The following is a 14,531-nucleotide window of genomic DNA, read 5'->3' on the forward strand; positions in this document are numbered from 1 at the left end:
GGGGCAGGAGAGGGCAGTTCCAGGGGCAGGAGAGGGGCAGTTCCTGGGTCAGAGAGGGGCAGTTCCTGGGTCAGGAGAGGGGCAGTTCCTGGGGCAGGAGAGGGGCAGGAAAGGGGCAGTTCCAGGGGCAGGAAAGGGGCAGTTCCTGGGGCAGGAGAGGGGCGGTTCCAGGGGCAGGAGAGGGGCAGTTCCAGGGGCAGGAGAGAGGCAGTTCCAGGGGCAGGAAAGGGGCGGTTCCTGGGTGCAGAGAGAGGGCAGTTCCAGGGGCAGGAGAGGGCGATTTCCAGGGGCAGGAGAGGGGCCAGGAAAGGGGCAGTTCCTGGGGCAGGAGAGGGGCAGTTCCTGGGCAGGAGAGGGGCAGTTCCGGGGCAGGAGAGGGGCAGTTCCTGGGTCAGGAGAGGGGCAGTTCCAGGGGCAGGAGAGGGGCGGTTCCAGGGGCAGGAGAGGGGCGGTTCCAGGGGCAGGAGAGGGGCAGTTCCAGGGGCAGGAGAGGGGCAGTTCCAGGGGCAGGAGAGGGGCAGTTCCTGGGGCAGGAGAGGGGCAGTTCCAGGGGCAGGAAAGGGGCAGTTCCAGGGACAGGAGAGGGGCAGTTCCAGGGGCAGTTCCTGGGGCAGGAGAGGGGCGGTTCCAGGGGCAGGAGAGGGGCGGTTCCAGGGGCAGGAGAGGCATTGCAGGGGCAGCAGAGCCATCCCAGGGGCAGCAGAGCCATCCCAGGGCAGCAGAGCCATTCCAGGGGCAGGAATTCCCAAGCTCAGTGCTGCTGGGGATTCCCCAGTGGGACAGCAGCAAACTGCAAACACAGGGATGTGCTTGGCCAGCAGCCCTTAGGGATGTGGGGATAAAGCAGGGGATGTGTGTTTAATAAAGCAGATGGGACTCAGTCTTCATGCAGGCAGAATAAAACTCATATTGAAATAAATAAATAAATAAAGCAAATAAATAAGTAAAGCATATATATATATATATATATAAAATATAAAAATATAAATTTAATTTAAATATAGAAATAAATATACATAAATAAAGCTTATATTTAAATAGTTTTAAACATATTGCATTTGGCTCTAATTGGTTAGTAACCTTACCACTCAGTCATTGGTTAGAAGGTGCCTGTGTATGTATGTGTTAATGCTTTTTTCTGCAGGTGTTTACATTTTTCTTTGTAGATTCTCATAGGACAGGACTTTTGTTATAACTTTTTTCTTTACAAGAATAAGTTGTTGTGCAAACTTGATTCTCATTATAAATTTTTTCACATAAGGCAGCTACCAGTTTAGCTAAAGTAGCAGGGTCTGAGCCATATTTTGTAGGGCTTTTCTTTTCTAATATTGTGCACAGCAGCTGTGGTTTGTAGTGTCAGGCAGTTTCACATCTCTGGTTTGGCCTTTCCTCTCCTGCTAGGATGTACGAGCAGCTCCCCGAGGTGAGGAGGAAGAGGGAGGAGGAGCAGAGGAGGCAGGAGTACAGCTCCTACCGCCTGAGGGCTCAGCTCTACAAAACTGTGAGTGCAGCACCCTCTGGGCTCAGCTTGACTGGGGGTGTCCCTCCTCTCTGGGCTCAGCTTAACTGGGGGTGTCCCTCCTCTCTGGGCTCAGCTTAACAAAACTGTGAGTGCAGCACACCCCTGGGCTCAGCTTAACTGGGGGTGTCCCTCCTCTCTGGGCTCAGCTTAACAAAACTGGGAATGCAGCACACCCCTGGGCTCAGCTTAACAAAACTCTGGGTGTCCCTCCTCTCTGGGCTCAGCTTAACAAAACTGGGAGTGCAGCAACCCCTGGGCTCAGCTTAACTGGGGATATCCCTCTTCTCTGGGCTCAGCCCTACAAACCTGGGAGTGCCCCTGGTCACAATGGAGATGGACAAAGACCCCTGTTCTTCATGTAGAATAGCCAAATCTCTGTTCACATAGCTCATGTTTTATTTTATATATATATTTATATAACATATATTTATATATTGTAAATATATTTTGATATAGAATATATATTTTGATATATGCTTACATAAATATAAATATATAAAAGGAATATAATATAAAATATATCTTTATTTTATATTTATGTAATTATATATTATGTAAATATATACTGGAGGGAGGGTTGGTTGTGGAAAAGATTAAGAAAGCTGCCCAGTGAGCAGCAGATACCTGCCCAGCTCTGACAGGTGGAATGCCCACCCTCAGGCACACCTCACAGCCCAGGGCACTGCAGTCCAGTGCTGGGCTGCAGGGGTGCCCAGGTGTGTTCCATTCATCAGCCAAGCTCTGCTCCACCTTTCCTTTCCTGAAATCCTCCCATTCCATGGAAAAATGGCTCAGAAGGTGGTGCAGGTGCAATGATACCAGCAAGGGCTTGTGCAGGGCCTGGGGTGGAACAGAGGGGTCCTGGAGCACATCCCAGGAAGGACAAGTGTCCTTGAGGCTGCTGGGTTTGCTCTCCTGGGCCCTGGTGGATGGATCTGGCTCAGGGAATTCCCAGCCGTGCCTAACAAAGCCTGGAGTCAGCCTTAATTTATGCAGTCTAGAGCTTGCAGTCCTGGTGGAGAGTCACCTCTGAGGGTTCCAGCAGTTCCTGTTTGCCCAGCACTGGCCCTGGGAAGCTGTGGTGTCCCTGAGCATGGACAGGCACTGCAACTAAAACTGGCCTTTTTTTTAACTCTGGGCCTTAAACTTGCACTCCAGTTTTAGTGTTAAACTCCTGGAGTATTCCAGAGCTGGAGTGATAGGCTTGGCTCTTGTTGGGAACAGCAGTCATTGCATTTTGAAAGTCAGCACTTGTAATGTATTCTGTAAAACATCTTCCTACTCTAATTTGGGGAATTTACCACTAGAGAGACTTTAATTTGTTGCTATACTTGGGAGGGTATTTTCAGGACATTTTTATCCTCTGGTCTGAGAATTCCAGATGCTGGTACAGTAAAGTTTGAGGAATTAATGAGTTCTGGCAGTCACTGACTTGGGGTGGCAGAGTGGGCTGGAAGCAGGGAGGAAATAGGATCAGAACTTTTGCACATACATATGGGTTTGATTGGAAGGGAGGTGATGATTGATGGCAGTAAATCATTCCAGTGCTTTAGTTCTCCCTGCTGGTGCAGAAAAGCTGCTGTAAATCAGGGAATGCCTTGGTGAGGATGGGCTGAGAGCACCAGCTTCTGGGTGAGGCTCATTGTGCCTGAAAAATCAACCACAGATTTTGTGGAATGGCTCCAAAAATGGGACAGAGCTCTGGGGGAAGGGAGGAGCTGCTCCAGGAGCTCCAGGAGCTGTGGGATGGGGACGTTCAGGGACCCCCCGTGCCTCAGGCTGCTCCAGGGATCTGTGCCAGGGCTGGGAAGGGCTGGTGTGGAGCATTTCCTTTGGCATTTATCCAGGAAAAAGATGGGAAAGGGAGGCACAGCTCTGGGTGGGGCTGGGCACAGCCTCTGTGTGCCCTGACCACCACGGGGCCTGTCCCAAAAATCAGAGCCAGGGAGCCACTGAGGATGGAAAATCCCTCTGAGCCCATCCAGTCCAACCTTCCCCAGCAGTGCCAGGGCCACCACTGCCCCTGTCCCCAGGGGCCACAGGGATGGGCACTCCAAACCTCCCTGGGCACTTCCAGGGACTGAGCCCCCTTTCCATGAGGAATATTCCAAATATTTACCCAGACCCTCCCCTGGGGCCGTTCCCTCTGCTCCTGTCCCTGTTCCCTGGAGCACAGCCCGACCCCCCGGCTGTCCCCTCCTGGCAGGAGCTGTGCAGAGCCACAAGGTCCCCCTGAGCCTCCTCTGCTCCAGGCTGAGCCCCTTCCCGCTCCCTCATGGATTCCTCCAGCCCCTGCCCACTCCTCAGGGATTCTCCAGCCCCTGCCCAGCTCCCTCAGGATTCTCCAGCCCTGCCCAGCTCCCTCAGGGATTCTCCACCCCTGCCCAGCTCCTCAGGGATTCTCCACGCCCTTCCCAGCTCCCTTCAGGATTCTCCAGCCCTGTCCCAGCTCCCTCAGGGAGTTCTCCAGCCCTGCCACGCCCAGTCTCAGTCTCCAGCCCCTGCCCAGCTCCCTCAGGGAGTCTCCAGCCCCTGCCCAGCTCCTCAGGGATTCTCCAGCCCCTGCCCAGCTCCCTCAGGGATTCTCCAGCCCCTGCCCAGCTCCCTCAGGGATTCTCCAGCCCCTGCCCAGCTCCTCAGGGATTCTCCAGCCCCTGCCCAGCTCCTCAGGGATTCTCCAGCCCCTTCCCCAAGGCTTTGAGGGCTCACAGGCTGTGATTAAAGTTTGGGCAAGGAAGCAGTGAATGAATGAATGAATCCCATCCCAGTGGGACACCTCCCACTGCCCCAGGCTGCTCCAAGCCCCAGTGTCCAGCCTGGCCTGGGACACTGCCAGTGTCCAAGGGACAATCTCAGTGTCCAGGCTGAGGGATGAGATGCAGCTGAGTTTATTTGACTGAAAATAAGACCCCAGATTAGTGAATACACATGAACAAAATGTGCTTCCCCTTTAGAGCAGAGTGCAAATATCCCTGCAGGGCCCAGGATGGTGGGGGGCTGTCAGGGCTGGTCTCAAGGCATTTCTGTGACAGTTGGGGCAGCTCACTGAAGGGAAAAGAGAAAAATAAGAAGTTTTGTTGGCACTGAGAGAGGGGGAAACAACGTGGGCCCATCTAGAACTGGAGCCATAAAAATCCCTGGGCTGGAGGGCACAGAACATTCTTGACCTGTCAAATTGTTCAATACTGCTCTTTATTAAGATAGCAAAGTTATTTTTATCACAGGGTGCACGTGGATCTGGGCTGAGGCTCTGTCCCAGCAGCCCTTTGCTTGTGTGCTTTTAATTTCAAATAGAGCATAAAATCATCCCAGTCAGATCAGGGGACAGGGAGTGCCCTGGAATTTTGCACTCTCTAGTGGGAGCACATTCTGATCTGATGGCAGCAGCAATCAGAACTTTCAGCCCCACTGAAGCAGAAATGAATTTCTGAGTTTATCAGATCCAGGTTGGTTCCAGTACTGAGGCTCTTCCACGAGGGGGAGCGAGTTGGTGATCCCAGGGAAGTGCAGGAAGCTCCTGGAAGGAGCAGCAGCTCATGGGCACTCCGGGATTCCTGAGCAGTCTGTGCAGAGAACCTGTGCTCAGCATTTCAGTTTTCACAGCACTAAACTCACCTGTGTCCCTCTGTTTTCCCCTCAGAAGATCACCAGCCGTGTCCTGGGGAAGAAGGTGTCCTGGAGCTGACCTCAGCCCTGGCACAGGGAGAAGGCACTCAATGCTTCTGCAGCCCCACTCTGTGCTCTCGGCTCCCTTCTGTGCTCTCTGGTCCTGCCCCACCTAAGAATCAGGGATTTGGGGGAGTGTCAGGGTTTTAAATAAATAGCTGGGCTTTTATAGTGGTGTTAGGCACTTCCAGAGGAAACACAGGCTGGAAAAACTTGGTTCATAACATATTTATAACTCCCTGATTGGAATAGCAGTTTTATATATTTATTTTCAATGGGTTTTAACAAGGATTTTTAAATTTTTTTAAATTCCTGTCTCAGTGTAGAAAATTGACTTGTTATGTTTTGTACTTCAATAAAACAGCAGAGTTGTAATAACTGCTGCAGCTGTGTTTGTGCAGGACCAGGAGGGGCTGAGCAGAGACACCTCTGGTTGTGGTGGAGCTTTTAGGGCTTTCCTGGGAGAATCCCTGGGTTTTAGTTGATGGTTTGTCCTGCCAGGGTCCCTGGCTGTGCCCTGGGCCAGCATCACTGAAAAGCTGCAGGGCAGAGAGGTTTGTGAAGTGCTCAAGTTTCAGTTTCATCTGATCATCACCCAGCAGTTCACAGGATGGATAAACAGGAAAAGACATCTGAGGAAAACAGAGTGGGTGTGAGCTGTGGCTTCCTATGTTCTCTGCCCCAGATGTTTGTGGCAATGCAGCTCAAAACAGCTGGGAGGGAACACCCACTGCTGGGAGGGCTGGGCACCCCTGGAGGTGGAAGGTTCTGGAGAGACCCTCCAGGGCCTGCAGGGGCTCCAGGAGAGCTGGAGAGGGACTGGGGACAAGGGACAGAGGGACAGGAGCCAGGGAATGGCTGCCACTGGGAAAGGGGAGATTGGGCTGGGATCTGGGCAAGGAATTGCTGGCTGGGAGGGTGGGCAGGGGCTGGGCTGGAATTCCCAGAGCAGCTGGGGCTGCCCCTGGATCCCTGGCAGTGCCCAAGGCCAGGCTGGATCCACCTGGGACAGTGGGAGGTGTCCCTGCCATGGCAGGGGTGGCACTGGGTGGGATTTAGGGTCCCTCCTGATCCAAACCATTCCAGATTCCTGGATCTGGTCAGGTCCCAGAAATGGAAGTTAAAGTGCAGATTACAAATAACACCATCCCACGGCTGGGACACATCAGCTCAGGCTGTGGCTCCTCTTCTCAGCCCTTCCCACCTCCCAAAATCCAGTTGTGCCTGTTTATCACAGCCCCAGGCTCTGTGGGATGAGGAGCTCAGAGCCCATCCAGTGGCACCCCCTGCCCTGTCCAGCCTGGCCTGGAGCTGCAGTTTGCTCCTTCCACTGCCTTGGGATCAGCTGGGCTGGGATTGCTGCCTTGCCTCTGGAGTTTTGCTCTGTGGCTGGACCTGAGCTTTGTGTGAAGCCGAAGGTGCTGGCTGTGCTGGGGCTGAGCTCTCTGGTGGGTTCTGACACACAGCATGGGTTTGTTCCCTGGGAGAGGGGCTGGGGGTGCTGGAGCCCCACTGAGCTCCTGCCTCCCTTGGAGCTCGCTCAGGGCCACTCAGCTGCTTTTTTGTGCCTTTGAGCTTTCAGTGAGGGGATGAAGGGAGCTGGAGGCCTTGCTGCTCCAAAATCCCTCTGAGATCCAGCCCAGTGCTCCCCAGCACTGCCAGGGCCACCCTGAGCCGTGTCCCCAGGTGCCACATCCACAGGAGCCTCCAAGGATGGGGGCTCCAGGGCTGGACAAACCTTTGGGGGATGGAATTGCCCCCAGAGCTGCTGGTGGGGTGTTCCCATCCATCCTGCCCTGCCGTGTCCGTGGGGATGCTCCTGAGCTGCCCCTTCCTGCTCCAAGGCTGTCCCTGCCCCCAGGTGGGTGCAGCTCCTGTGCATGCAGAGCTCCCTTTTGGTGTTTACAGCTCTGGGAAGGAGCTGTTGACATTTGCAGTCACTGCTTCCAGCACACCAAACTGCTTTCCAAAAGCTCAGGAAATTGTGCTTGTCTTGTGCTGCTTCCAGAGTGGAGTCATCCCCTCCAAATCCACTGTGCACAGACTTCTGGGGTGAATCCTGGAAGGGGAATGAGGGCAGGACTGGTGTGTTTCAACACTGTTGGAGCAGATTTGTGCTCTCAGTTATTCAGAATTGCCCTTTGATCAGCAGCACCCCCCAGGGATTGCTGTGCAGGACAGATGTGTGTCCACAGCCTGACCTGCAGCTGGGAAACCTCCTGGATGAGAAGGAAAGGAAGGAAATGGAAAAGAGGTGTAAAAATCCTCTTTTTGCTTTGAAATGTGCTTTATTTCAAAATAAGAAGCTTTTTTTTTCCCTTCAGAAGCACCTTCCATTTCTTCCTTTATGGCCATTTCCACTCGTTCTTCCTTTGTGCTGTAAATTCCATCCCGAGGGAACCAGTCCTGACCCTCCTCTCTGGGGGCAGCCCTGTGGGGGTTTGGGGGTCCTTCCTATGGAGAACCCCATTCCAGCAGGTTTGGGTGTTTCTGGAGCCCCTCTCCAGCAGGTTTGGGTGTTTTTGGAACCCCTCTCCAGCAGGTTTGGGTGTTTCTGGAGCCCCTCTCCAGCAGGTTTGGGTGTTTTTGGAACCCCTCTCCAGCAGGTTTGGGTGTTTTGGAAACCCTCTCCAGCAGGTTTGGGTGTTTTTGGAACCCCTCTCCAGCAGGTTTGGATTTCTAGAATTCCTTTCCAGCAGGTTTGGGTGTTTCTGGAACCCCTCTCCAGCAGGTTTGGGTGTTTTTGGAACCCCTCTCCAGCAGGTTTGGGTGTTTCTGGAGCCCCTTTCCAGCAGTTTGGGTGTTTCTGGAGCCCTCTCCAGCAGGTTTGGGTGTTTCTGGAGCCCCTCTCCAGCAGGTTTGGGTTGTTTTTGGAACCCCTCTCCAGCAGGTTTGGATTTTCTGGAATTCCTTTCCAGCAGGTTTGGGTGTTTTTGGAGCCCCTCTCCAGCAGGTTTGGGTGTTTTTGGAGCCCCTCTCCAGCAGTTTGGATTTCTGGAACCCTCTCCAGCAGGTTTGGGTGTTTTTGGAACCCCTCTCCAGCAGGTTTGGGTGTTTTTGGAACCCCTCTCCAGCAGGTTTGGGTGTTTCTGGAGCCCCTCTCCAGCAGGTTTGGGTGTTTCTGGAACCCCTCTCCAGCAGGTTTGGGTGTTTCTGGAGCCCCTCTCCAGCAGGTTTGGGTGTTTTTGGAGCCCCTCTCCAGCAGGTTTGGGTGTTTTTGGAGCCCCTCTCCAGCAGGTTTGGGTGTTTCTGGAGCCCCTCTCCAGCAGGTTTGGGTGTTTCTGGAGCCCCTCTCCAGCAGGTTTGGGTGTTTTTGGAACCCCTCTCCAGCAGGTTTGGATTTCTGGAATTCCTTTCCAGCAGGTTTGGGTGTTTTTGGAGCCCCTCTCCAGCAGGTTTGGGTGTTTTGGGAGCCCCTCTCCAGCAGTTTTGGATTTCTGGAACCCCTCTCCAGCAGGTTTGGGTGTTTTTGGAGCCCCTCTCCAGCAGGTTGGGTGTGTTCTGGAGCCCCTCTCCAGCAGGTTTGGGTGTTTCTGGAGCCCCTCTCCAGCAGGTTTGGGTGTTTCTGGAGCCCCTCTCCAGCAGGTTTGGGTGTTTTTGGAGCCCCTCTCCAGCAGGTTTGGGTGTTTTTGGAGCCCCTCCCATGGAGACCCCCTGTCCCATCAGGGGCTGAGGGCCTTGGGTGGGTGTCTGGGACACGTTCTGTCCTTGCTGGGATCTGGAAGGGTTTCCATGAAATGCCTTGCAGTGCTGATGTGAAGCACAGCTGCAGTGCCCCATTTCCTGGGAGAAGGAATTCCCAAAGCTGCAGTCCCTGTCGCTGTCCCTCTGCCAGGACATGGCCTGTCCCTGGGTGCCTGCTGGGGGCTCCTCCCGGGCTTTCTCTTGGCCCGTTGGTTTTGTCCCTGAGAGCACCACGGGAAGGCTTTGGAGAGGAGAAGATGAAGGATTTGTGCCAAAGCAGGTGAGGAAACCTCTTCCAGAATTCTGGGATGGTTTGGATTGCCAGGGACCTTAAAGACCATGCAGGCCCAGCCCCTGCACTGGCACCTGAACTTAGATGGATTATGGATCATTATGGGCTTTATATCAGCCCTCCCCACAGTCCATCTCAGTTTTTCCATGAGTGCATCCTGGATTATAATTCACTTTTCTTGAAACAATTCCCTGAGGAAGACATGACTTCCTGAGTGGCTGTTCATTAGTGCAGATCCCACTTTAATCCAGTGGAGCAGATTTTAAAATATTGTTTCCTTTGTGCTGCCTCTGTGAGCCCCTGACTGCTCTTGGGGCCAGCTGAAGTCAGCGCTGGGCCGGGGCAGGAATTCAGCCTGGGGCAGGAACATGGCTGGAAATGGGAAAGGCCCGACTCTCACACCAGCAGGGTTTGAAAGTCAAGCTTTTAGTAATATTTTTCTCCCTACATCAGCAGATAAAGTGAATTCTGCTGCCAAATGGGACCCTGCAGGAGGGTGAGCGACCTCGGCGTGACAAATGGGAGCCACGCTGATTAATGCTGCTGGAAGGAGCTCAGATTCCAGGGGGATGAGGCACTGGGGAGAGCCTGCCTTCCTGGGGAGAGGGGCCTTTTCCAACCCATCTCATTTCATTCCTGCACCCACGTGCTGCTGCCCTGTTGCCTCACCAGGGGCTCCTTGCAGCTCCCCAAAGCCGGAGAGATTCCAAGCTGTTGTCCCCAGGCTGTGCTGCTCCCCCACCTGAGATGGGTTCAGAGCATCCCGTGGATTGTCCTGGCTGGCTCCTGCCTCCTGCCAGCCCTCCTGACTCATCCTCTGAGCAGCCAGCCCTGACCTTCCTCCGGCCAGGGAAGAGCCCCTGGGACCAACCGAGGAGGGGACACAGCTGCGGAGTTGTGACATCACTGTGAGCTGTCCCTGGGATGGCCCTGGTGGGACTTCTGCTCTGAGGGGACTCCACCTGGCTCTGCCAGGGCACGGGTTTGTATGAGGAGATGTTTGACTGGAGAAGGGAATGTGGCCAGGGCAGGAGCAGAGCTGGGCAGGGGCTGGAGAATCCCTGAGGGAGCTGGGCAGGGGCTGGAGAATCCCTGAGGGAGCTGGGCAGGGGCTGGAGAATCCCTGAGGGAGCTGGGCAGGGGCTGGAGAATCCCTGAGGAGCTGGGCAGGGGCTGGAGAATCCCTGAGGGAGCTGGGCAGGGGCTGGAGAATCCCTGAGGAGCTGGGCAGGGGCTGGAGAATCCCTGAGGAGCTGGGCAGGGGCTGGAGAATCCCTGAGGGAGCTGGGCAGGGGCTGGAGAATCCCTGAGGGAGCTGGGCAGGGGCTGGAGAATCCCTGAGGGAGCTGGGCAGGGGCTGGAGAATCCCTGAGGGAGCTGGGCAGGGGCTCAGCCTGGAGCAGAGGAGGCTCAGGGGGCCCTTGTGGCTCTGCACAGCTCCTGCCAGGAGGGGACAGCCGGGGGGTCGGGCTGTGCTCCAGGGAACAGGGACAGGAGCAGAGGGAATGGCCCCAGGCTGGGCCAGGGGAAGTTGGCTGGGGAAATTTCCTCATGGAAAAGTTGCTTGGGAAGGGGACAGCCTGGGGAGGTTTGGAGTCGCCATCCCTGGAGGTGTGTGGGGACGGCCTGGAGGTGTCACTCAGAGCTCTGGGGACAGGGTGGGAATTGGGCAGAGCTGGGACTTGGTGATCCTGGAGATCTTTTCCCACCCCAGAATCCCCTGATTCTGGGACTGTCACAGCTGAGGGTGCCCTTTGCAGAGGGACCTGTGCCAGGTTAGGGCTGAGGGAGCCCCAGGCTGTGGGTGCCCAGGGTCACCCTCCTGTGCCCGTGTCCATGGCTGGGGACAGGGGGTGCCTGGGAGGGGGAGCAGCCTGCAGCCAGAACCCAGGGCCTCTTCTGTCTGTGACCCCAGCTCTGGGTGACCCCGGGCTCTGGGTGACCCCAGCTCTGTGTGACCCCAGTTCTGGGTGACCCCAGCTTGGGTGACCCCGGGCTCTGGGTGACCCCGTGCTCTGGGTGACCCTGGGCTCTGGGTGACCCCAGCTCTGGGTGATCCCAGCTCTGGGTGACCCCGTGCTCTGGGTGACTCTGGGTGACCCTGGGCTCTGGGTGACCCTGGGCTCTGGGTGACCTGGGCTGGGTGACCCGGCTCTGGGGACCCGGCTCTGGGTGACCGCTGGGCCCATCTGGGTGACCCAGGGCTCTGGGTGACCCAGCTCTGGGTGACCCCGGCTTGGTGACCCCAGCTCTGGGTGACCCCGGCTCTGGGTGACCTCTGGGCCTCTGGGGACCTGCTGGGTGATCCCGCTCTGTGGTGACCCGCTCTGGGTGACCTCTGGGTGACCCCGGTCTCTGGGTGACCCTGGGCTCTGGGTGACCTTGGGCTCTGGGTGACCCCAGCTCTGTGTGACCCCGGCTCTGGGTGACCTGACTCTGGGTGACCCCAGGCTCTGGGTGACCTCGGGCTCTGTGTGATCCCAGCTCTGGGTGACTCTGGGCTCTGGGTGACCCCGGTCTCTGGGTGACCCCAGCTCTGGGTGACCCCAGCTCTGTGTGACACCGGGCTCTGGGTGACCCCGGGCTCTGGGTGACCCCGGGCTCTGGGTGACCCCGGGCTCTGGGTGACCCCGAGCTCTGGGTGACCCCCTGCACTCCCCACGTGCTGCCCTGGCCTCAGTCCCCTGTCCCGGGCTGGGTGCAGCTGCTGGCCATGCTGGTGACAGGAGCCAGGGCCAGCGCCTGCTCCTGCCCACAAAGAGGCATTTATAGCTCTGCAGCAGCCCCAGCTGCTGCTCCTGCCCGGGCAGGGCCCTCCCACAGCCTGCTGGCATTCCTGGGGGAGGCACAGGCTTCTGTCTGTGCCCTGGGATCTGTCCTGTCTGTGCCCTGGGATCTGTCCCCTGGGATCTGTCCTGTCTGTGCCCTGGGATCTGTCCCTGTCACTGCCCTGGGATCTGTCCTGTCTGTCTGTGCCCTGGGATCTGTCCTGTCTGCCCTGGGATCTGTCCTGTCTGTGCCCTGGGATCTGTCCCTGTCTGTGCCCTGGGATCTGTCCCTGTCACTGCCCTGGGATCTGTCCCTGTCTGTGCCCTGGGATCTGTCCCTGTCACTGCCCTGGGATCTGTCCTGTCTGTCCCCTGGGATCTGTCCTGTGTGTGCCCTGGGATCTGTCCCTGTCTGTGCCAGGCTGCTGGTCCCTGTGTGTGCCCCTGGGTTCCCACCACCCTTCCACAGTCCCTCTTGGCAGGGTTGGGGTTTGGAGCGTTTCTCCTCTCGTGTGTCCTCTCCTGAAGCTGGCAGGGTAGGCTGAAGCTTCAGGGGACCTGGGCTGTGCAGAGGGGCCCAGGAAAGGCAAAAGTCCATGGAATCCCCCCCAGTGCCCCCCCTGCCATGGCAGGGACACCTCCCACTGTGCCAGGCTGCTCCAGCCCCATGTCCAGCCTGGCCTGGGCACTGCCAGAGATCAGCCCCAGCTGCCCTGGGCACCTGTGCCAGGGCCTCAGCCCCTCCCAGGCAGGAGTTTGTCCCCAAAGGCTCCCTCAGGTGCTTGGGGAGGGCTCGTGGTGGCACGAGGGGCAGCTCAGGGCCACTGACCCTCCTGGGGAGGGCTGGGGGCTGATGGGGCTGGGGAAGCCTTCACCTCCATCCAGATGTTTGCAGCTGCAGGGTGCACCCCAGGGCCCCCTCCCAGCACCCCAAGGTGTTTGGTGCCAGCAGGGCTCTGACTCTGCTGCCACAGCTCTGCTCTGTCCGTTTGTCCTTTGTGCCAGGAAAGCCCAGGAAGGTCCCCTGTGCCTTCCTGTCCCCAGATGTCACCTTGGGCCACTCTGGGTAGGGGGCCTGGCAGCTGTGCCCGTTTTCAGGGTAAAATCATTCACAAAGCTTTAATTACTACTGTTAATCAATATTGCTATTGGGATTATAACTATTGATGAACCCTTGCCCTGAATGTGGCAGGGAGAGTTGGCTGGGCCCAGGGAGGAGCCCAAGGGGCTGGGAGTGTGTGCAGGCAGGGAAGTGAGCCCCCGCCATGCCCACACTGCCTGCTGCTGCTCTGATGGGCCCGGGGTGCTGATGTCAATCAAATCCATCCCTGGAAGTGTGCAAGGCCAGGCTGGAGCACCTGGGACAGTGGGAGGGGTCCCTGCCCATGGCAGGGGTGCCACTGGCTGGGCTTTGAGGTCCCTTCCACTCAAACCTCTCTGTGATTCTACAATTAATAGCATTTTTATTAATTGGAATAATTTTATTAATAGCATTTATAATAATTGATTAATATTTAAATACTGATGTTAATAATCAATATAATTAATATTAACAATAACAACAACTGTGGAGCAGATTGAGGGTCAGAGAGGTGTCTCTGGGGTGGGACACGTGGAGTTCCTGAATTCCTTTAATCACTTTTCCCTCATCTTGTGCAGGCAGCTGTGGGAACCCCCCGGGCTTCCCTTGGGCAGGAGAGAGGGGGAAGTGGTGGTGGGGATGGATGGATGGATGGATGGATGGATGGATGGATGGATGGATGGATGGATGGATGGATGGATGGATGGATGGATGGATGGATGGATGGATGGATGGATGGATGGATGGATGGATGGATGGATGGATGGATGGATGGATGGATGGATGGATGGATGGAGGGATGGATGGATGGAGGGATGATGGATGGATGGAGGGATGGATGGATGGATGGATGGATGGATGGATGGATGGATGGATGGATGGATGGATGGATGGATGGATGGATGGATGGATGGATGGATGGATGGATGGATGGATGGATGGATGGATGGATGGATGGATGGATGGATGGATGGAGGGATGATGGATGATGGAGGGATGGATGGATGGATGGATGGATGGATGGATGGATGGATGGATGGATGGATGGATGGATGGATGGATGGATGGATGGAGCCGCGGCGGGCGGGGGAAGCCTGGGAGCCGCCGAGCCTCGGGTCTGGTTCTCATTAAGCGCCGGGCCGGGCCAAGAAACACAGCAATAAATAAGGGCGAACAAAGCCGCCCCCTCCCCGCCGCCCCCCGGCCGGGCCGGCCGCGCTCGGGGCTCCGCGGCGGGGGAGGGACCCGGCGGCATAAAGAGGAGGAGGTCGGGCCGGAGGCGCCGAGTCGGGGCGGTGACAGCCCGGGAGCGGCGGCATGGCCGGGCCGGGCCCCCCCGGGCCCCGCCGGGGCTCGGCCAGGGGCTGGGGGCTGCGCCTCGCCCTCCTGGGGGTCCTGCTGGGGCTCCCCCCGCGGGGCCGGGCGGGGCCGGCAGGTAAGGGGGGCTGGGGGCGCGGGTGGGCTGGGATAGGGGTGGGATAGGGATGGGATAGGGGTGGGGATGGGAATTGGATGGGA

The 14,531-nt window shown here is 56.8% G+C and overlaps 1 protein-coding gene across 1 annotated transcript in view; it reads left to right on the forward strand.

Annotated features, from left to right (window-relative positions):
* The window catches only part of ALMS1 (ALMS1 centrosome and basal body associated protein), a 59,445-nt gene extending 53,879 nt beyond the window's left edge, over nt 1-5,566 (forward strand). Inside the window, exons 17-18 of the mRNA XM_050974091.1 lie at nt 1,402-1,501; nt 5,163-5,566. Coding sequence (XP_050830048.1) covers nt 1,402-1,501; nt 5,163-5,207 — 145 coding nt within the window. The 3' untranslated portion in view covers nt 5,208-5,566. The remainder of the gene's footprint in view (nt 1-1,401; nt 1,502-5,162) is intronic.
* Nucleotides 5,567-14,531: the final 8,965 nt, after the last annotated feature.

Source organism: Serinus canaria, chromosome 4 (assembly GCF_022539315.1).
Source record: "Serinus canaria isolate serCan28SL12 chromosome 4, serCan2020, whole genome shotgun sequence".
Lineage (NCBI taxonomy): Eukaryota > Metazoa > Chordata > Aves > Passeriformes > Fringillidae > Serinus > Serinus canaria.